The following is a 23590-nucleotide window of genomic DNA, read 5'->3' on the forward strand; positions in this document are numbered from 1 at the left end:
CTTCATGTAGGCAGATGACCTTTCTGAATGCTTCCCTGATGTCATGTGAACATTAAAACTGACTACTAGCAGAACTGAGTCCAGAAAGTTATCTTTGGTGATTGTGGGTGGCTCATAGCTTAATATGACCCTTTACCACTCATGGGAGTGGGAGTTTCCACACACTTTCTTTAATAAGCCCTGGTATTTATTTGAGCCCGCAGAGTCTTTTCAACTATATCTGAGCTGGTGGAAGATACCCAGCTGCCCCTCTTGCCTGCCATTCCCCAAAGGGAATGTAGGGAGTTAGAGCAGCTTTGTGAAAAGTCCAGCAAGATGTGGAGATTGCCATAACCAAGCGAGAAAGTAGAAGGAAGACCTTCCCCTCTCTTTGGCAGCAAGCTACTACTCTATAACCTGTCCTTACATCTAGGTTATAGCAGAATATGCAGGGCTTGAGAAAGAGGTCTGAACATTGTATTAATCTAATGGTTAACTCGTGCCATGGGTATTTTGCCAGTTTCCCATTCTTCTCCATCAGTTGACAGTAGCGTATAAATCATTTTGTGACGTTATCAGCATTCCGTAGACTGTTTAGTAACAGCAAACACTTAATCAAAATGGATGCACAAATGATTTAGTTCTAAAACTCTGAGTATAGGGAAAAAGACAGAAAAAAGCATCTGAAACATGTTAGTTTGATCCTTGGGTTCTTAAATGTTAAAGTCACAACTAGTGACTGCTCTCGATGTCCTTGAACAAAATGGCATGAAGTTAAGGCTTCTCCGTTACTTAGGGAGAGGTAATGTGACAGCTACTTTTTCAGTAGTTGTGGTTTACTAACCTGGTTTAGCGTCTTGTTTTTAAAGACTCAAGCAAACCAGGCTTCAGATTTGTTCACGTTTAAGCTAGTATATTTTTAGTCCTGAAAATGAATGCAGGTGCTGCATTTGTTTAACTTCTTGAAAGGATACATTTGTCAAATAACTTAATCAGAATTTATTGATGTAAGTTCTTAGCTTATAGACCTAGCTTGCAAAAGCATGGTAGGATCTAAGTGACTGCTAGAGTAGAAAGTTGTACAGATTTACTGTATAACTGCCATGTGGGACAGCTGATGCAGTGATGCTTCTTTTATTGTTAGTCTTTAAAACAAGACTGGGTAACCGTTCTGTAGATATGAATTCTTCCATGGGTTTCTTTTTTTACTAGAGGGTAGGTGCCAATGCAAGTGGGTCAGTCTGGGTGATCACAGTCATCCCCTCTAGCATATGCATGCGGGTATGCTGCAGCTTTACAGACAGGAAATAAGCTTTTTTTAGTTCTAGCCTAGAAAACTTCCTTGAAAGTGCAAAACTCCTTGCATGTTTTCATACTAGGCTAATGAAAACAGTCTTTGTCTTGCCATAAGATTTGTTTTGACTGGCCATCTATTTCCATGTGGGTATAAAAAGCTATAGAATTAATAACTGCATGTTAAATTTAGACTGTGAGACTTCACGTGAACTGTTCTGAATGGTGTTCTGAACATCATCCTAATATCAAAGGTATTTTCCTTACTTGAGAAACCTTTTCTGTTAATATTGTCTTAGGCTTAAAAATCATTACAAGCATGAAAAAATGTGAACTCTGTTATAGATGGCTTCCTTGTGTTTTCTGCATAGGAAAATGCTTTAAATGTTTGGAGGTTTTTTAGGTACATTACTTGCGTAATTTTATTGCCAATTGTAAAAACATACATTCTGTTCCAGTGCCATTTCAACAAAGTATTTCTCAAGGGAATTGCAGAGAAGACACTTATCAGAAGGGTTTGCAAAGCAGGCAGAAAATAACGGATTACAAGAAACTTTCCATCACGTTCCTAAAGATTATGTTCTTGCATTGCTGTTGTGTGGAAAATAAAAGTATTGTAAGTATTGATATGCAAGTAAGCATGCACAAAGGGTTTAAATATTTATAGTGAGGAAGAGTGGGAAGACAGGAGATTTCCAATGCATAGGAAAGGTGCTGGAAAAAAACAAAACTTCAGCTATTATCTGTGTCTTTATAGCATAGGCTTCTGGGAATTATGTTTAGAAAATGTTTTTACTTGTGCTTGGTTCTTTATTCTCAGCTCTGAGATCAGTAAGGCTTCTCTGATAAGTGTCTATAATTGCCTTTTTACAGAGACATTTACATAATGGTATATAAATGTAGGAACTCATTGGTCTATAGCTCTGTTGCATGGTTGGGCTTTTTTTCCCTTCCAGTGGACCAGTGACTGACAAATAGAAGACTCCAGGCAAGTGATATGGCAGGACTGTGATAATGCAACCTTGCAGTAGTATATTAACTCAAATTTATCATGAAGAAGGTACACTAGCCTGTCATGTGCAGGTGAATTATACTCAAATGAATTGTCAGTTTACAATACCTTCACTTTTGAGCCTTATAAGTGTTTCTTGTTCTGAACTCGGTAAAATCTTACTACTGCAGATGTATATGTATCTCATTGTAATTAAAAATACAGAGATTTGAGCAGTTGGCAGTTTGTGCAGATCAGAGAAACAAGTTCCCTGGCATTTGCTGTGACTTTCTACTGCTAAATAACTTAGTGCTTGAAAGGTGAATGAAATAGAAAGTGCGTGCCCCAAAGAAGCTAGACAGTACATCAGCAGAAGTAGACAAGGAATTAGAATGGCTGTTTATTCAAAGGAAGAGATAAGGAATGACAAATCAGTGAAACAGTTTACAAATCAATTGCTTTGGGATGTTGAACATAAAGGAGGGGTTGCAAGTGTGTTGTGTTAAATACTGCAGTAACAAACCATGAGTTGTGACTGCCTTGGAGAAGCTCAAAGACCTGCCTTCAAATATGGTAGCTCCCAGCCTCGTTTGCGGCAGCAGTCAAGTCTCATCTGTTTTAGTTGTGTTAAGGAAGAAATATGTGGTTATTTGTGTAGGGCTTGTGGAGGTTGTTGCATGCTTCTAGTGGCATGTGTGCTTGGGAGCCTTCATCTCATAAAATCATAGAATGGTTTGGGTTGGAAAGTACCTTAAGATCATCTAGTTCCAACCCCCCTGCCATGGGCAGGGACACCTCACACTAAACCATCTCACCCAAGTCTTTGTCCAGCCTGGCCTTGAACACTTCCAGGGATGGAGCATTCACAACCTCCCTGGGCAACCGATTCCAGTGCCTCACCACCCTAACAGGAAAGAATTTCCTCCTTATATCCAATCTAAACTTCCTCTGTTTATGTTTTAACCCGTTACCCCTTGTCCTGTCACCACAGTCCCTGATGAAGAGTCCCTCCCCAGCGTCCCTATAGGCCCCCTTCAGGTACTGGAAGGCTGCTCTGAGGTCTCCACGCAGCCTTCTTTTCTCCAGGCTGAACAGCCCCAACTTCCTCAGCCTGTCTTCATACGGGAGGTGCTCCAGTCCCCTGATCATCCTCGTGGCCCTCCTCTGGACTTGTTCCAACAGTTCCATGTCCGTTTTATGTTGAGGACACCAGAACTGCACACAATACTCCAGGTGAGGTCTCACAAGAGCAGAGTAGAGGGGCAGAATCATCTCCTTTGACCTGCTGGTCATGCTCCTTTTGATGCAGCCCAGGATACGGTTGGCTTTCTGGGCTGCAAGTGCACGCTGCAGCCGGCCCATGTTCATTTTCTCATCGACCAGCACCCCCAAGTCCTTCTCTGCAGGGCTGCTCTGAATCTCTTCTCTGCCCAACCTGTAGCTGTGCCTGGGATTGCTCTGACCCAGGTGTAGGACCTTGCACTTGTCATGGTTGAACTTCATAAGGTTGGCATCAGCCCACCTCACAAGCGTGTCTCTCTGGATGGCATTCCTTCCCTGCAGCGTATCAACCGAACCACACAGCTTGGTGTCATCGGCAAACTTGCTGAGGGTGCACTCAATCCCACTGTCCATGTCAGCGACGAAGACATTAAACAAGACCGGTCCCAACACCGATCCCTGAGGGACCATCTGGGATTGGCACAGACGGTCTCTTCCATTTTTGGTAAAGTGGAGGCTCACTCTTTCAAGTTTTAACTCCCTGTCGTCATGCAGGTAGCAAGCATATCCTCTGTGAGGCTAGAAATGAGAACTTGCCTTTTGCTTGTGCACAATGAAGGGCTTGGTGTTACGGTATATTCTTGGTCTCTTAGTTGCCTGCCCCTATAGTCTTGTGAAAGGTATGCGGTTTGTTGTGTCCTTCACTCAAAGGACAGAATAGACTGAACGTAGTGGAGTGGCAGATGCAGGAGCCCAGAGCTAAGCTTTCCATTTGAAGAAAAGAAGAAAACCTACTTGAAGCTGCTACTGAATTAAACCTACTTTAAAATCACTGAAAGTTGGGTTCTGTGTAGTGTGCACCTCTGAAATGACAACTTGCCATTGTTTTTTACAATTTGTTTAAATGTTTTGAATGGAGTAAATACTGCTTGTTGTGCTTAGAGTTGAGAGTAAATCTGAGCTTTACACAAAGGGTTAGGGAATCCTTGTGTATGGGCAGTATAATATTGAAAGTCTAGCTCTAGCTTCAAAAGTTGGAGAGAAGATCATGGATTTCTTGCTAAGGTTGCTCTCAATTTTTTTTAATTACTGTTTTCCCTCCCCACTCCTTGTTAATAGCTGAATGAAATGAAAACTTCCCATCTCTGTTCTGGGGGTGCCCTTCCAGCTTCAAGGACTGGGAGAGGTGTTGTCTGATGCTCCTCTATTGCTGTGGCCTTTGTAAGGAATTTTTTCAATTGCTTTAATGTTCTGTCTTCTATTCATTGCTGTCTCTGTCCTGAGAATGAGCAATGCTTATTTCTTCAGCTGTTGGTAGCCTTCCTAGCCAAAAAAAAAAAAAAAAAAAAGCAGTGAAGGCATTTGCTGGTTTACTTCTGTGTTGACCAGAAGCTTTTTAGCTAGAATACTGTGCTAGAATGTCTGCCATAAAGATGACCTTCATTCTGGTTTTGAGAGTAGGTGTTGGGACCTGATAATCTCCGGCAGTCCCTTCTAGTCTAAAGCAGTGTTTGAGTCATTACAAGTGAATCATACAAGAGATGTATTTCTTGGTTTATGGAAGTGGATTTAATTCAGTATAGCAGAAACCATGGACTTTTCTCACATGGTTTCCTTTCACTTCCTTCTCAGCTGGGCAGTAATAGCAACAAAATAAATGTGGTGACTAGACATATGCCTTCCCTGTATCTAACTAGCTTTGCTGACTGAGATCCACCCAGCAAAGCACTTAATGCTTCTGTGGATCTCAGTCAGCAAAGCTAATTAGAATCTGCAGGCTTTTTTATATGATTAGAAGATACTTACATATAAAATGTGTGATTATCAGGTGATATTAGGCAATGTTACTGGGAAAGGCATTTTAAGTAGAAATACAAACAAGTTAATGGAAACTAAGACATGGATACTTGAGTAGAAGAAAGCTTCAGTGTGCAGTGGATGAATGTTTCTGCTGCAGATGACACATACTTCAGTGGTCAAGAAGAATATAGTTTTTTTACAAGCTGAAATTTTGAACAGTCTTCCCTACTCAGCTTAATGACTTGGTGTAGTTTCAAATAATAGGCTGCTCCTTTTACTTGGCTTTCACATGCTGAACTCCAAGGCCTAGGCTTACTACACTGTGGATGGGAGATGTGTGTGGTGCAGTAGTCCTCTGTGCCTCTCAGAACTCTTTATTTACACATTGCAGCCTGCTCTTGGAGATTTACTTATTGCTGTTACATCTAAGGAAGCAGTAGGAGAGGTGACCAGCCTCTCATCATATGTATCCTTCAGCAATATGCTCATTGCTGAAGAATCAGTATGCGCTGCTTAAGGCAGCTAGGTAAGGGTTACTTAAAGATTTACTGAAGGGTTTCTTCTGGAGTGGATGTTCTATCATGGAAAACAAGCTGAACCTGCTGGATTCTTTTTAGTGAGCTTACCAGGGAGCTCTGGAATGCCAGGGGCCTATTTTGTCTACGGTTATATATAGATGACCCTTTCTAGAGGTCAAGAAACAGTTCCAGGGTGGGAATTGGCTGTTCTGGGAGACTGTTAAAGACCAGGAAAGCCAAGCTTCCATTACTGTAGTACCGTGTTTTGTTTCAGGAAGTCTCTAAGCTCAAATACGAGTGTTAAAGTTTTCATAAAAGCTGAATACTTTCTACTTTTAAAAATGTAGTGTTTCAGAAGCAGAGTCCTGCTTTTTTGCCTTTGTTCTGGGAGATGTGGGGAGGCACAAAATACAGATGGGTGCCTTTCCAGAGGAGCCAAAAAGACAGTTGTGTCACTAAAAAGCCCCTGATCTAACTGTTATGATTAAATGTGGTAATGGATACTCAGGTAATTCTAACAGGCTGCAAAAGTAATCAAGGAAAATAAGTTTTCCAGATATGCAGCACTGTGTTCGCACTTGTGTTGTAGAATGTTTAGGATCAACAAATCGAAAAAGGCAGATCATTGCCCAAAGTCATGTTTTCTGCCAGTTTGCTCTCTGTTTCTGATCAAGCCGATGAACTTTGGATGATGAGATTATAGCGAGGTGAAATCTATGTTGTAGTCCTTCTGAAAATTACAAATATTTTTCCATTTTCCCACTCTTCAGTACTCTGTCAACCAGTGTTACTGACCTTTTGTCAAGGATCACAGAGACTTGAGTTCTTATTTCTCTTTGCAGTAAGAATTGTGTAATGTGTATTCAGGTCAGATTCTTATGACTTCTGGATGTCTGAAACTAAGCAATGTCTAAAGGTTAGTTGAGATGTTCAAAATTAAATTGCTACAAAGCTTAACCCTTTTAAGACTGATTCTGTTGTTAGGTTGTATTCTTAGCTCTCAGATTTCCTATAGGGCCTTCTTTAAACCAGCTATGCATCTTTACCCATATATAGGGGTGTTGGGATAATATTTATGCTTTAGCTCAGAGTATCCTTATTTACTTAACAAATATATATAGAAATGAAATCAGTAAAAGGGAATGTAAAAGCAGTATAAATCTTTGCTCTTTGCTAAATACGGTAAATACTCATAGCTGAATGCCAAAGAGCTTTCAGAACATTTATAACATGAATTAGGAATACTTTAAAAAGTGCTTGAGACTGTTATGTGCAAGACCTCCGTCTTCATGAATGTTCAGTCTTCAACCTATTTGAAAAGATCTACATTCTTTTTTAGGACTAAATTCATTGGGTATGTAGATCAACTTAATTTTGCAGAGCTTATGCAGGCTTCCAATTTGCAGTTCCTTTTTTCTAGCAGTTGAGGAGTGGCTCTGGAAGAGGGAAGTTGGAAGAGCAGATGATTATAGGCCTTAGCCACACTTTTACCAGGTTTTGTTTGCTGTTCGGCTCTAAGTTGTAGGCACTGATGCTCTGCTCTTAGGCACTGTTTTCCCTAGCTTGACTTCTTCCCTATGCCATGACAGGATAGGCACAGAGATTGCAGCATCAGTAAGGAAGACAGTGAGGTGAGCCACAGTCCTCACAGCAATTTGTTTGAGCTACTGGAAGTGGCTTGGGAATCAGATAAACTATTGCAAATACTTACCTGTTGCCTTGAACACTCAGCCTGGGCTGTGTAGGCATGCTGCTGGCATGGCTTCTAGCCTTTCAAATCCTACTTCAGCTGCAAAATGAAGTGTGTTCGTTGTGTGTATGCTACAGGTGGTCCAGGAATGTGCTCTCTGCCAGGAATGGCTTACAACTGGAGAGCAGTTGGACTACCCCAGTAGGCTTATGCCATTGTTTCTGTTTTACTTTGATTTACATTCATGATGCTAGGTAGCATCACTTCCTGGTGCCTTTGATGGATTAAGGTAAGGATAGGTAAAGCTTTATTCTAACTTGTCTGCATTCTGCCGTTTATATCACTCAGTTATTTTCTGGAGCCATGGAAGTATCTGGGTTCTTGTATGACTTTAAAGTAGGTGTGCGTTCCCTTTTGGTGGTAAGGGGATTTGTATACCGAGAGCATATAGTTTCTTTCATCTAAAATTTTCCTAGGATTTTTTTAATTCATGTTTTGGGTATTGGCACTGGCCAAAGGAGCTCTCTGCTGCTTTGAGAGAGAAGATGCTTTGCCAGGATCCTGCTGTCGTTTTGGTGCACTTCATGCAATACACATCCAGACTTTGGTTTGTGATACTTGCTAGCCTATTACTAAAGAGCTTTAAGAACATATTAAAACCAGATAATCCAATCCAGATCTTCTCTGTTCTTGCTCTTACAAAGAATTTGATAGTGTCAGCTCTGTTAGTCTTTTAAAGGGAAAGAGCAGATCAGAGTGAATGTTTATTTACCTGTTGTTTTACACAACTAAGGCTATCTAAAACTTGAGATTTCTTCTAAATGGCAGATTTTAATAGCTCATATTTATTTTATGTTGGAATAGCGCAAGGCAGCAGAAGTAAATGGAAGCTGGCATATCATGTTTTCCTCTAAAGACGGGTCCTTTCAGAAGGCAGGCAGGATTCATTGCCTGTTCTGTGTGAGAATCACTGATTCTTCCCACACTTCATTTCCTCTAACCTTTGTCCCCATATCCATATCAGTGTATTTAAAATACCCAGTTCTGTGCTGTCTTTGTGGCTCTTGAGGTCAGGGTAGATGCTTTTGTGTTGGGTCATGAAGCCTGTGGAGAGAGTCATTCTTTTAAGAATACACTCAATTCCTCCTTCAGTATATTCTCACATCCGAAGTATTCAACCCCATATTCTGTGAACTGGTCAGTAATGACTTGTTTTGGTAGGTGTGTATGAGAAATTCCAATCTGTATTCCTCTGTGGCAGCAGCTAGGGCTTCATCTCCCACAACTGAGTTAGGAGTATATGCTGTGCTGCCCTGCTTTTGTGATGAGGTGTTGAAAGAGAGCAGAAGTGCTGCAAGAGATTTAAAGTAACGTCTTAATTTCAGCAGCAGTACCCACTCTTCAGTTGTTTTATTCTGAGATGCGTAACTTTTCATGTCTCTGGCCAGTCACAGTGGGGATTCTGCAACATTCAGTTCTCTCTACTTCTACTTCAGAACACTTGTTTGGGATTTAAAGTAGTTGTGACTCATTAATTGCTGCTGTTTGTTGTTTCAGTTCTGTGATGCTTGTAAATGTTAAAGCTGGGCAAACACCATGAAAAATTTCAGCCTGTTCATTTACATTTCTTAATAAACTGCTTTGCTCGTGGCACTTGCGTGTTTGCATTCCACAAGCAGTGAAATGGCTGAATCTTCCTGACATAAATGATCAGAGGAACCGAACTTGAATTCTGAAGGAAAGGAGCTGTTTACTTGCTAATGGGGAAGCTGACAGGATCCGGGGAAGTCTTGGATGATTTGTAAGCACTGTGGTTTCAGAGACGTGTCTGTGCTCCAGGCGTGGTTTGTGTCCGTTCCATAGCGGGTGGTTGTGGGGTTTTTATGGGGTATCCCTTTTGCCTTGTTGATGTAAAAGTAGCTGTTCGAAAGTGTTGTTCTGTGAAATATGAGGTCCTTAGATCCTAGGGGAATTTCCAAATGACAGAGCAGGTGAAGAGGTAGACTCAGTGCCCATAGTACTGGAAATTCAGAAGTTTCACAGGTAAGTGACAAAAGCCAATGCCACCACTGGTAGTCACATACTGCAATTACATTAGGTAGAGTGATTCATTAAAAGAAATCTCAAGGTTTATTTTGATACTGATTTTTTTGTGCTCTGAATGGTTTATATTATCTCATCTATAACACAAGGATTGAATTAATTTTGCAGAGTTGTCTATGTTAATGAAATTATTTAAATGGCACCTGATACTCTCCTTAAGAAAGTTAATTCAGAATAAAAAAAACTATCCTAATCTATAGATGCTTAATAGCTGCAATGAAGGGTTGGAAAACAAAGCCTCCCCTCTGGGTAACTGCACCACAGAGTGATTTTAGCTGTCTGGGGGTGGATAGCACAACTAATTGTACAGTCATCTGTACAATTGTGGGGATTTGTTTTGCCTTGGGCCGTCTAAAAACCTTGTTTATTGCTGATGCAAAATCTCATGTATCTGAAGGAGAGGGAATTTGGTGTGGAGCTGTTCTTGCTTTTGTCTGTAGAGTTGAGTATATACCTTTCCTGAGTAAGGGCTTAAATTCCAGAGAACAGGAGGATTTTATATATACGAGATCTCATATACGCCCCATCCTAATGCATTTATAAAAATGAGTAGAATGTAGGATTGAACACTTCAAAAATACATTTTTGCAGATGTTTGGAGGCTCTTCCTCAGGTTTGAATATGAACAGGTTTGTTAGCACAAAGATCCAAATAAACTTAGCATAAAACTAACCTTAACAACTCTTCCTTCTTTCAGCTGCTTGGAAATGCAGCAGAACTCTGGAATCTTTTTTCCCTGCAAGTCTTTATTTTGTTCTCTAGTGCTGCTTTGCTTTTACTGGCAAGAAGTGAAAATAAAAACACTGGCTGTTCTCTGGTATATCCTTCTGGTCTGACAGAAAAGCCTTCATCCCATTAGGTTTGGCTTGCAATTTTCCTAAAGTCACACAAAGACCTTTGTCTAATGAGTTGCCTGTAGGGAAAAAGTCAAATCTGATTTTTGCAGTCAAGGATGTTGGATAACATGCTTCTGCTGCAGCTTGGTGGGGGAAAATATCTTGCTGTCAAGAGAGAATCTGAACTCTGACAGCTCCAGAAGCATTGTGGTTTTAATTGGAGATGTTCTTACTTCAGTTTTCATTCTGATATCCTGGCTACATGCAGGGTTTTCTCTCAATAAATCATCTGTATTGAAATTACTTATATTATGAAGTGCTTGGACTCTGATGCTTAGATAAGGAGCACTGGGGTTCTTCTGTGATGTAGCAGATGATTTAGTTTAATCTGTTATCCTCTTAATGGTAAAGTTTGGATCTATTTGTTCTGGCAAAGAAGGGTCAGATACTTCAGGACTAGGAAATATGGGAGAAAAATCCTTTGTTCAGTAGTAATGTTTCTAGAAGTAGAGCTGGCAGTGGAGTAACTGGAAGTCCTGCGGTGTTTTATGGTCAGGCTGTAAGCTGGATTTCTGATGCTGACTTCATACTTAAATATGCTTAACTGGAATAAATATGTATTTATAACCTTAGCTTTTAATTGGCTGGGTAAATATTTTAGTAATTCTTGGAGGGTTTTTCTCTTTTTTTTTTTTTTTTTTTTTTTTTTTTGCATAAAACCATCTGGTGTGGTGTAGCCACTGGAAAGGCAGCATTGCGAAGGACTCTTTTCACCCTCCTTTACCAGTGTTCAGGGCCGTCTTAAGACTCCACGTGGCCTTGGGATGAGTAAGAAGTAAGTCTGCATATTGCAGAGGTTGTAGAGTCCAGCCTTATTTCAGATATGTTGTGAATCACTTTAGAATCACAGACTGGTTTGGGTTGGAAAGGACCTTAAGATCATTCAGTTCCACCCCCCCTGCTGTGTGCAGGGACACCTCACACTAAACCATGTCACCCAAGGCTCTGTCCAACCTGGCCTTGAGCACTGCCAGGGATGGGGCAGCCACAGCTTCTCTGGGCACCCTGTGCCAGCGCCTCAGCACCCTCACAATAAAGAATTTCTGCCTTAGATCGAACCTGAACTTCCTCTGTTTCAGTTTGAACCCGTCACCCCTTGTCCTGTTGCTACAGTCCCTGATGAAGAGTCCCTCTATAGCATCCCTCTAGGCCCACTTCAGATACTGAAGGCTGCTCTGAGCTTGACTTTACACAAGTAAAGCAAGTTACGTTTTGTGGCTGTTTCTTCATATGGGCTGAGCTGTGAGACAGCATGGCACAGTGTTGGAGAAGAGCAGCTACTTGTAACTTACATTGTTGAAACAGTCTGGCCATTAGCATATTCTGTCTCTAGGCATCTCCTTTGAAGAACTGGGATGCAGATGAGCTACATTGAGGTGATTTGCTAGATACAGTTGTTGGATTGCACATTTTAAATGGCATCTCTGCTGTTTGTGTAAAATGATCTGACTCTGTGAATAAACTTTTGACTATGACAAATTTCATCATTTTTATTGCATGCATAAAAGGCTTTTAGATAAACTTAGGCTTTAAATTGTGCATCACCCATGTGTCAGGTTCTGCTGCCCTATAATAGTGTCATTAACAATGCAGTCATGTTAATGAAGTTATGGCAAAGTCAGTTGTTCTGTCTAGCTCCCGTCATGGATTTGTCCTCACCCTGATTTTACAACTCCTTCTTTTTAACTTTTCTTTCTACTGTACAGATGTGACTAGCAATCAGATCATATGGAGCTTTCAGTCCACCCAATATATAACTCAGCTGCTTCAGCTTTCTTACTAGAATAATGTCACAATTATATGGCATTGCCTACAAAATTTCGTGTAAGAAGAAATTAAGAAAGCTTGTTTAAATTATACTTCTGGTTTTGAAAGGTATTTGATTCCCTACTGCTTGATTCTTCCCTGCGGATTGCTGCATGTAGTAGCACTTAGGTCTTTATGCTGTAGAAGTTCTTCTCTCATTTTGGCAAACTATGTTGGCACACTCTGTATTAGGTATGATCTCTTATTGTGTGCAGCTGAAGTGCCCAGTTTGAAAACTTAAACTGGAAGTTCCAGAATACCATTGTAGGATTTCTGTTTCACAAAACCCTTGTTTTCCGTGAGATGAGGGAAGGGAGGGAAAGAAAGAGATAAATTAAGCCAGATTTTTGATGGCTTAGGGTAATGTAGGATCTTCTCTAGGCTCCTAAAGAGGTTTAATATTAGTACACATGACTAATGGATCTTTGGAAATCCTGTCAATGTTTAAACATTGAGAGCATGGAGTGGTAGGAAACTTGTTCTTCACTGGAGTTTTTCTTTGCCTCCTGTTGGATTTTTGCACACATAACTGCATTGTTTCTGGAGCTCAAGCTTGCACCTTGATCCTTGTACTTGCCCGTTTTATTGGTGTTTGTCCTTTTTAAATATTAGTTGGTAGTGCATCCCAAAACAGACGTCTGGAAACTCCTCCAGCCTCTGTAGGCCAGGTTGTTGCTGCTGTTCCACAACTTACCACTGCTGTGCTGACTGTAGTAAATACAAATTAAAACCCCTTCAACTACATCCCAAGTTGGGGTGGAGTTTGCATTTGGGAATAAAATCAGCGCACAGGAGAGCCTGGAGTGTTCAGAACTAATGTAAAGTCAGAAACATGTATTGCTGACAGGATTGGCTTACCCATAGTGGAGTGGGAGGTAATGTCTGGTGCTGGCATTCAGGGAACAGGGTTTCTGGTTGAGCAGTAGAGTGCTTAAAATGGAAGTAAAATCTCCATGGAAACTCCAAGTGGTGGTAAGATTGCGCATTACAGTTCTGGTTTGGCTGTAGTCTTTGCTCCACCCTACAAAAGTTGTAAAGGAAATAGAATTGAGAACACGCAGGATCTTCCCGAGCTTGTCTGTCCCAAAATAAATCACTGGTTTTCAAACACTTTATCAAGTGCTTCTGTTAATGAAAAATCAGTCTTTCTGCATTCCTGCTTAGCTGGTTGCCTCCTTGAGCCAGTACAACGGGTAGTGTAGCAGTACAGTGAACTCAGATCTGCTCTGTTTTCAGAGGTGATGCTCACTAGCACTGAATTGTAGTGCTTGTAAAGATTGATCATCAATTTCAGTTTTATCTTTGCATTTGGGTACACATAGTTAAACAATGAAAATGGGATATATGTTAGCCATTAAGAAAGCTCAGCACACATTGTTTCTTATGCCTTAAATTTAGCCAAACATGTCTTAGTAGGTGCTTTGGCCAGAGTTTAAATTGACAGAGCTGCAAAACTGTGTGCATAAATATATGCACAATATGGAACAAATGTAGATGCCAACTCTCAAGTCCTGTGAATTCTGTAAAGGTTCAGGTTTGAGAGACACCATTTCCTTTCCTTCCCCATGGCTGTTTTCCTCAAGTTTTTGCTTTGCCCATTTTGTTACATCCCTGGAATGAACATGTAGCTCTGCAGTGGGGTTGAAACTAGTGGGTAGTGGCTTTGGAGCAAAGACATGGGACAGTTATCCTTGAGGAATGTGACTGAAAGGCTTGTGTAGGTTCCCAACCATTCTCAGTGAGCTTTTGGACAACCGTCTTGTTTCTTTGCTTTCTGGAATAGATTAGAAGCCCTTGCAACTTCACTGATGTTAAGTTTTCTTTAGGACATGGCTCAGTGTCAACTGAAAGAGCTAATACCCAAAGCATATGGGTTAAATTTAAAAAATCAAATGAAAGAACAAAGTGTGTGTTCTCCCAGCTTCCTGTGTTTGTGTTCCGTTTATATGTTGTTAAGGTTGATGTCCAGCTGCCTCCCCACAGCCTTGAAAGCAAGCTTAGGCTCTGCTGTTGCTGACTAGGTCCAGATGTGAAGAGGCACAGCAGGGTGTGGTGGGAAGGTCACAGTGGGCATGAGGGACAGAAGCACTTGTATGTTCAAATGCAGAGGGATATGTATTTGTGTGCAGAGTGTCAGTAGACTGACATGGTGAGGCTGGGAAGGGGTCCTTGACCAGCTGCTGCAGGTGCCTGGACAACTAAGAAAGCTGTTCTATGTTTTCAGACATGCATAAAGCTTTTCATATATATATTTGTGTGTGTGTATACATTTGTATAAATAGATTTGCAAGGTTTTAGTCTAATTTCTTAAGCTTTCTTTTTTGAAGATACTCATTTAGGACTTCTGACAAAGCTAAAAGATTGTGTAACATGCAGCAAAACCTTCATTACTCTCTTCCGTGGCAACTGCATGAAGCAATTTGTGTTGTATACTTAGTAGTGGTGCTTAAACAGTTTCTGGGCATCAGTGAAGAGCTTGTTCTTCAAATCAGTTGTATTTTCAGGCTTTTCCTCTAATACATTAAAGTGCCAGCCCTGGCGTAGGTTCTTTTCTATGTGTGAAGAAGTACTGGTTTTGCTTCCTTCATCAAGAATTAAAATGCTATATGCCCCACCAGAATATCTCACCATTTTTTCATAAAAGCACTGTATTATTTGAGGTTTTTGCTTTTTATGTCAGAGATGCTGGTATTTGAGAGAAAGCATAATGTTGACTTCCGCTTCAGAGAACTGCAGATGTTGCTTTGGAAGGGACATCTGGAGGTCATCTTAGTCCAGCCTCCCACTCAAAGTAGGACTGTTGCCAGCACTGGTTTAGGTCAGTTACAGCTTTGTGCAACTGAGCATTTAAAATCTGCAAGGATAGGCCTCACAAAGTGTTGTGGTACCCTCCTGGTGTCTGCTCAGAATGTGAGAAGACAATGTATCTACTGAGAGTTTGGTTCTGTTCTCTCTGCTGCTTCTGTCATGTAGCTTTAGGTGTATAGATTGGATTTGCCCTTAGCCTCCTCTGTGAGACTGAGCTAGCCTGGTGTCCTCAACATCCCTAATCACATCAGGTGCTCTAGGCCCCTGAATCTCTTGGCAGCTCTTGGACTATCTCCAGCTTGGCCACATCTCTGTTGAGGCTGAGGCCTCAAAACTATGTTCAGTTCATGGTTTATAATGATAGAGCATGAATTAGATTTCTTTGTTCTTGGTTGGGTCTTTTGTATACACAAGTAAAAGGTAGGAGTTTTTTGCTAGGGGTCAGTGTCTGCTCTACTTAGGAGCAGTCTGCTTAGTTTTAGTTATTTTCTAGGTAAAGAATCTGTGATGGGATTCTAAAGGATGATCTAAGCATCTCAACAGTTGGAAAAGTAAAAGAGAAAAGGCTGAATGTCATCTGAAGAGTTGAGAGATCCTTGTCATCTTCTTACACTTCTGTGTGTAGGAAAAACAGTTGTCTTTGGAAGCTTAAATGAACTTTGTGGTGGAAATTAGATTGATGCAATGCCTGTTTCATGGCGACCTTCGACTGATCTACCATGAGCAATAACCGGACATTTGCTAAACTGAGCAAATTGGAAACTTAGCAGAGATTCATTTATCAGCTAACATCTGTAGTAGCTTATGAAGATGTAGAGCTGTTGCTGCAGGGAGTAGATACCCTTATGTTTTCAAAGGGAAGCATGAATAAAGCAGAGCTCACAATCTCCAAACAGAACGTCAGATGTGTGATTACACTCTTGGTTCCTGAGAACAGCCTTTTGACTCCTGACTAATTTTAACCAAATATAGCTGTAGAATAAACGTCTCTTACAGGAGTATGGTGCTCACCTGTTTGGGTGGCCTGCTGGTTTGTTGGCACAAGCTTTTCACCATATCAGGGATCTGCAAGTGATATTAGATGCAAAAACCAGCATCATTACTTTTGTTTGTAGAAAACCTTGACCTGTAGAGCTGGGGTGGGGTGTGGGAAAACACTTACAATGTTAAAAACATGGAGCAGGAGTTTGTGTCTCTGGTTGCTTTGATTTCAGTGCTGAGTGGATGTGTACCCATCCAGGAGAATGCAGCACAGGATCATTAACTCTCATCAGAACATGCCTCTAAGCTGAAAGGCCAAGTATAGTAGCAGAAAGGGATAGCAATACTCCGGTTGAATATCTGCTAGCTCATCAAAGGTGGCTTCTAAACTGAAGGAACATAAAGTTAACTGGTATGGCCTTTTAAAATGGGCTGAAACTGCAACTCATAATCACAGAGTGAATTTGTTAGAGCTTCTGGGAGATTTTTTTTTTCTATAATACAACAGGTCTGTATTTAAGTAAGAAAGGGGATGAGTAAATCTAATTTTTCTTTGGATTTCTTATCTACAAGGATACAAAAGAAACTAATTCTCACTTGGGACCAGTTTGTATTGAGTGAGAAATACATTGTACCTTAAACTGCTTGCTTCTGGAACTGTTGTATGGGAGTCGAAGTTTAAGGTGGTCTAGATAACAGTGCTGTGTTCTCTTACTTAGCAGTAACACTCAGCTACGTGCATAGGTACATTGTGAAAATGCGGATAAGGAATTCTCAAATACTGTCTTCATTTGAAACTTGATGGGGGGGCTTAGTTTCAGTTTTCTATTGGGGTCAACACAGAAACCTCCTGGTTAGGGTGTGCAGTAGAGGATGAACAGGAACTTGGTTTGGAAGAGGGGATCTATGTACCTCTGTGCTGGGTATGATGGATGAAAATCTCTCTCAAGGGCTAAACCATAGTGCTACAGTGTGATTTCCAGCAGTGCTGTGAGACTGGCTCAGTTAAGAAGGGAACTCTGAACTGAAGCATCACTTATGGTCTTTCTTCTCTGACCTCAAGCATAGCTGCCTGTAGGATCTGTCCTGAGGCCAGCCAGCTCTGACAGGGCAATTGGTTTCTGGCCAGCGATATGTTGTGATGTTTAAACTCAAGTGCTGCTGAAGGCAAACAGCGAGACAATAAACTTATAATTGACTTTTGTTGTTTTTTTTTACCAGAGGTATGGAGAACTTGGTGGCTGGCTCCAACCTTCCTCCTCTCTTTACAGATGAAGATGGGTCTAAGGAAGGTAGTGAAATTACTGTAACTGGGTAAGCAACTACTACTTTTTAACCTTCAGCTGAGAGATCCTATCTCCAGATTTGCTAGGGAAACTCTTTCAGTGGGAGGAGGGCATTCTAAGTAAGTGAAAAACCTCAACCAAACAAATAAACCCAACAAAAAGAAATCCAACAACACTCCCTTGGCCTTGACAGAACATCACAGGACTTTGTTTAGGAGAAACCAGGCCTCTTCTGAACTGATGGAAAGGATCACAAACTTTCCTTTAACATCTTATCTTTTAAATTTTGCTTCCCTAGAATTTCAGTCTTTAAGACAGGTATAGGCAGCGTCATAGGGGCAGAGAGGGGAGGGTAAATCTGTTGGCTACGTTGATCCCTACTAGATAAATTATTTCTATTAACGATACAGTATTAATCACTGATCTCTGAATATCACTGAGGAAGTGATCTTTCATTTCTGTCAGACTGACTGGGACAATGGCCTCTTTAAAACTCACAGTGACAAAAGGAGCTGTCTTTTAGGAATTCATGGGATTCTTGCTGTGTTCTGATTCTTGATGTTCCTTTTCTGTTCTGTAAAGCACCAAGCAATAACATTCAGACTTTGCAGGCAGGTAAAGCCCTGTAAAATGGATATAGACATGTTTACTTCAAGGAGGGCTGAATTCAGATTTACATATCAGGGACCTTAGACTTGCTGGTGCCAAATGAGAGGTGCACGTTTAAATTAGGTTTGTGTTTAGGAGGTATTAAGGTGTTGAATGAGGTTTCATCAGCTTTTGCTGCAAATGGCTACACAACATTGAACTTTTTTCCTCTGTGTGTAGTTTAGAAAGCTTCCCTGCTTCCCAAAATGTTCTTCAAACTGTAGCAGTGATTCTGAGAGGCAGTATTGTTCCATTTTCTGTTTGCCACTACCAGATGTAGTTAACTTACAGGAGTACATCCATTTTGTTCCCTTTCTCCCTCCCTACTTGTTAGTAATAGGAACTCAGTCTGATACCTGAAAGTCAGGCATGGCTCTCTCCAGTGCCTGTGTCTTTACCAGTAATTATGCCACAATTGCTGATTATAGTGAGTAATGAAAAAATGCTGTTCTGTCTATTGAAGACAAATTTTCCTGTAGGCATTCAACTAACAATTCTGTTACTATATCTCAATTTCCTATAACTGTATTGTACATAACATAAATGATTATTTTGAATATTTAAACTTTGGCATGCATGTAAGCAGCTGTAGATCTGAGTAAATGAACAGGGTAGACTAGAAGCAAATGCTTCTGTTCTAGTAATTTTCATAGATGCAACTGGGCAAGGCCAAGTAACATTTAGCCTGGCCTAAGAAGGGATTAGAATGAAAGTCCCAAAATCTCATATGAATTTACCTAATGAATGAAACACTGAGAATGACTTTGGGGTTGTTGCCCCAAAATACGTGCTCATCTCTGCCTATATGTGCTCATCTCATCTTCCGAACTATTCCTTCATTCTTGCCTTTTGGTTTTTTTTTTTGCTTCCAGACAACTTGCCCTTTCCTGGAGTAAAGTTGATGGATACAGCTCTTGCAGCAGAATCAAATAGTGGCCATTCAGGAGCCTGTTGGGAGCCAGTTGTGTTTGTGCTTTAAATACCCACATGTATCAGCATGAGAAAATGCTGAATGATGTTCAATCCAAAATCATACACAACCACAATCCTCTAAATGGATTTGTGGAGAAATATATATTAAATGCATCCAGAGAGGTGTATGTTGGTAGAAGGTGGAATCATTCGTTTTAAATTCATGCTTTCTGATTTCTAAGACAAAATAACACTTTAAAAATCAAACTGTCTTTTAAAGTCCACAGTAACTATGGTAGTTAAAGCAGTTGCTTGGATGGAACAGCCAGTTCTTCAAAAATGACTCTTTCAAATAGGTTTTTTTTTCCTTGCTAGTGTAGGAACTGAATATATTTGCAACATTTTTTGCATGTTTTAGGTTAGGGAGGAAGTGATTTAGCAATGTGATGCTTAATTTTTTTATTTTCTTTTGCTATTATGTGCTTTTCCAGACTAGCTCATTCTGAGAGTTCATTCACTGGTGGAACTTCACAGTCTGTGAATAACCCAGATTTGGTGGAGGATTTGTCACAGGTTCAGCAGCTGCAGAATGAGTCGTCTAATACTGCTGAAAACACTGAGCAGAAGCCTGAGGAGGAGGTGAGATGACATAATAGTGACTTCTCATTGAAGCAAAACCATGGAGTTCTGTCATTGCAGTTTGTCTTACCTACTTAGATGGTTTTGGATGGGATCACAAATTTTCATCCATTTACCATTTTCATCTTGTGATTCTCTCTAGGTTTCTCCTGTGCCGCACAACGGCACAGAGCCAGCCGCACAGAAAGCTGGCAGTCAGTGTACAGAGAACGGCACACGTGTCTCTAGCTTAGCCAGCAGCTCCACAGACTTGTGCTGCGCTCGAGCTCTTTCTGAAGACTCAGTACTCAACTGTCACAACCTACTTTATCTCTTGTGAATCAGGAGTGAGACCATTGTACTCTTCTGGGAGTAAATGCTGTCTTTGAAAGCATTGTGCTTACTACTTCAGACTATACCTTGTACACCATCCTGCACTGATTATTTTTTTTTTTTTTTTGGACTAAATCATGAAAGAGATGAAGTTTGATAAGAAAGTGGGTTTGGTGGTTTTTTTTTAATAGATGCATTTGATATTCCTCCTTGTTGTTTGTCTTCAGCTGCAAGGTCCTTGTTTAATTAAGGAATGAGTAAAATTCCAGAAAGGAAATTAAAACTCACATGATGGCAGGAACATGCTGATCTGGGGAGCGATTAGAAGTACTAAAATACTTGTATGTACACAGCATAAGAAAATAGCGTTGTCCAGAGATTGCTGTAGTAGCAGTATGAAGCCAAGAGGATGAGTGGTAATTATGTTATTCCTGTGAGCTCACAGTATGCTACAGGCAAATTTTATGATGTTCCCTCCTTTGGAGTTTGTTGATCTCTCTATTGGAGGTGATCAGTGGGAAAGAAAGCATACAAAATGGGTTAGAATAGAAAAGCCTGCATTACTGTCTTTTCACCCACACTTTTGGCACATAATGTACAAAGGCAAAAGTTGTGGAAGGGGCAAAATAACTATTTAACAATTGTTAACTAATACACGGAATCTCTGCAAATGTGGGAGAGGGAAATGACTTTGGGGGAGAGAATGGGAGAATAATTGCTAAAAAAAAAACACCCAACCAAACCCACAACCAACCAATTGACAAACCCAGTGTTTGCAGTTACATTAGCTGAGATGATAATTTCATGGGTTATTAATCCTGCTGGTTTTACAATAAGAAGTTGATGCAAATGTTGTTTTATTGTCCTTGTGGACCAGGAGATACTGCAAACAACTTAGAGCTTTTCACAATGAGACTTCTTTGGCTTTGCTTAGAGCATCAAAGTCAGGGTTGCTCTAAAGGAAGATGGGAAATTTACATCCATGGAGAGGGTGTACTGCAGCAACATACTCCTGATGAAAATGTTTGAGACATGAATATTTATTTCTTTTGGAGGTTCTGTTCCTTCAACCTGAATTTTCTTCCATTTTCATTTTGCAGCAGCAAAGAACTAAACGAGGAGGCTGGGCCAAAGGGAGAAAGAGGAAGAAACCCCTCAGGGACACCAATGCCCCCAAATCCCCCCTCACAGGGTACGTGCGGTTCATGAATGAGCGTAGGGAGCAGCTTCGAGCGAAGAGGCCTGAAGTCCCTTTCCCAGAGATCACCAGGATGCTGGGCAATGAATGGAGTAAGCTGCCTCCTGAGGAGAAACGGGTACCATTAAACTCCCTTTTCCTTCATGGATTATGATTACTGCTAAATTGGAATATTGTTGTTTAGTGAGGAAGTTAACATAGGCTTTTGATTGAATAAAGTTGTGTTTAGGGATATATTTCAAAATAAGGGACATGTTTTCTGCAGAGTTCAAATAGTGAACCCTGACAGGGTCATAGCACCTCATCCAGGTGTGACTCGAGGAGAACTGTGTCCTCTAGAGAGTGCCAGAATATAGTCAGAACAGGGGGATTGCTCTAATGAGACATCTCACAGTTTATGTGATTCCTCTGGATGTAACTCTGTTGTACCTAATTGAAATACAGCTGAGACCTAGTAGTTTCCAAGGGCAAAGCCATTGGAAGGATGGAGCAGGCATTTATTCACTGTGGCTGAGGAGAACTTGGCAGGATTTCAGAGCTGTGTGAAGGATTTCTCAGTTTTGCTTATTTTACAAACTCCTCAGTGTATATAAACATCTGGTGTCTTACTCTGAGACAAGCAGACTTGAAAGGACAGATTACTGAGGGAGGCGGCTAACGTGAGTGAACTTCTGTACAGCATTTAAAATAATGCTAGCCCTAGAAAGGAAGTTGGCAAGTGTATGGTGGATGGGTTAGCGAGAGTTATGTATTCTACTTTCTACATACCTCAGGAAAAGATGGTTTGGCTATTTTTCCCCATCTTTCAGTCAGAATGTGATGCCCTCTAATTGGGACTGCTGTGGCATTCTGCACTGTCTGATCTGTGAATGAAGACCAAGGCAATGCTGGATCTGGCTGCTCCTCCTGGTGCGGATTTTTTTACTGCTAATGGTTGTCTTGCCATCCATGCCTGCCTGCCAATTAGATTGGTACAGCAAAGCAGTAGCTAAAGCACAGTCTCACATTTTTCCTGGAGTCTTGCTGCTTCCCTTTATATTTGGTGAGCATAGGACAGGTCACTTGAGCTGACTGGGCTCACCAAATAATGAGTCTCCCCTAGAAAAAGTCCATTACTGTAGTCATAAAGCAAACACCCTCATAATCAGTCATCTTATTTCCCTATATGGGGTAAAATCTAATGAGACGTGGAGATGTGCACTAGAAAACCTAGGTCATCTACTAACAGGTAGTGCAGCAGAACTCTTTCTTCCTGATTCAAACTAGTCCATCCGAAACACAAGTTAAGGGGGTAAAAACTTGGGCTTTTAACTCTGTTACTGCACTCTTTCAGCAGCACATTGCTACAGCTGGAAAAGAAGAATTAATGTCTTATGGAAGAATACAGTGTCCAAAAGCAGTGCTTCACCAAATCTGCACCCAATCCAGAACGTTAACAGTGTCCTTGGCAGGGTCAATTATGTGTACTGTTAGGGTGACTTAATGAAAATAAAAGGCATACCAGGTGACTGAGGTTCACTCTGATTTAATACTTACTGCCACTCAATTTTTAACTCATTGTGGGGAAACAAATGGGAAGGCAGCTTTTTTCTTGAAAGGATCTGTTATGTGAATGTGTGAAATATCCTCAGCCTAGAAAAAAAAGTAATTACTTTCAACCTGGATGTATGTAGCTTAACTTGGTATGGATGTATGTAGCTTAACTTGGTATCTCCTAGACTCTTGCATCTTTATGCTACTCTTTTCCAATAGCGGTGCTGTTTTGCTCACCTCTCAGGTGGGCAAAGTGTGTGGTTGTAGAAGTGCTTTTTGTTTGTGGGGCATCAAAACAATGTATTGGAACCCCACTGTTACAGATCTGAACCTTTAACCATGACCTTTTAAGGTATTGTTTGGTGGCACTTAATCCCAGCCATAGTTATTAATGTGTCTATAATGTGTAGGTAACACTCAGTTGAGTAGCTTGGTAGCAGGTTACTTATACCTTTAACAAAAAAAAAAACCTTAACAGGATAGTGATTTGAATCAAAAAAAGAGAAAACAGGACACCAGCATACAGTGGTTTTATCCAGAAATCTTGTGTCTTTGCATGTTGCAAACATTCTCATTGTTTCTTCACTCCTTTCCTGTCTGCGTAGGTGAAATAGCGCTTCATCTGACAAGTTGTTTTTCTTCCCTTCCTCCTGAAGGGGGGAAACTCCCTGAAACTCTTGGACTTTTCTGTTTCAGCGATACCTTGATGAAGCAGATAGAGATAAGGAGCGTTACATGCGGGAGCTGGAGCAGTATCAGAAGACTGAAGCCTACAAAGTCTTCAGCAGGAAAGCACAGGACAGACAAAAGGGCAAATCACACAGACAAGGTATTGAATGGGACAAAAATGTGTGCCTACCTAGGGCAATAGAAGATTCCCAGTGAGTTATTTAGCCTGGCATAGATCAGAGCCTTTGACTTAAAAGCTTGTTAAAAAGAGAATGTGTTCTTTCTATGGCATTTGCATCAGCTGTGT

General features: G+C 40.8%; 1 protein-coding gene across 5 annotated transcripts in view; it reads left to right on the forward strand.

The window, feature by feature from the left end:
- HMG20A (high mobility group 20A) overlaps positions 1–23590 on the forward strand; it is a 42993-nt gene that overhangs the window by 7783 nt on the left and 11620 nt on the right. For all 5 annotated transcript variants that reach the window (XM_065688470.1, XM_065688468.1, XM_065688466.1 and 2 more), the window contains 4 exons: positions 17308–17400; positions 19424–19571; positions 20984–21199; positions 23311–23443. In XM_065688470.1, the coding sequence (XP_065544542.1) occupies positions 17312–17400; positions 19424–19571; positions 20984–21199; positions 23311–23443 (586 nt within the window). In that variant the 5' untranslated portion in view covers positions 17308–17311. The remainder of the gene's footprint in view (positions 1–17307; positions 17401–19423; positions 19572–20983; positions 21200–23310; positions 23444–23590) is intronic.

Source organism: Lathamus discolor, chromosome 8, assembly GCF_037157495.1.
Source record: "Lathamus discolor isolate bLatDis1 chromosome 8, bLatDis1.hap1, whole genome shotgun sequence".
Taxonomy (NCBI): domain Eukaryota; kingdom Metazoa; phylum Chordata; class Aves; order Psittaciformes; family Psittacidae; genus Lathamus; species Lathamus discolor.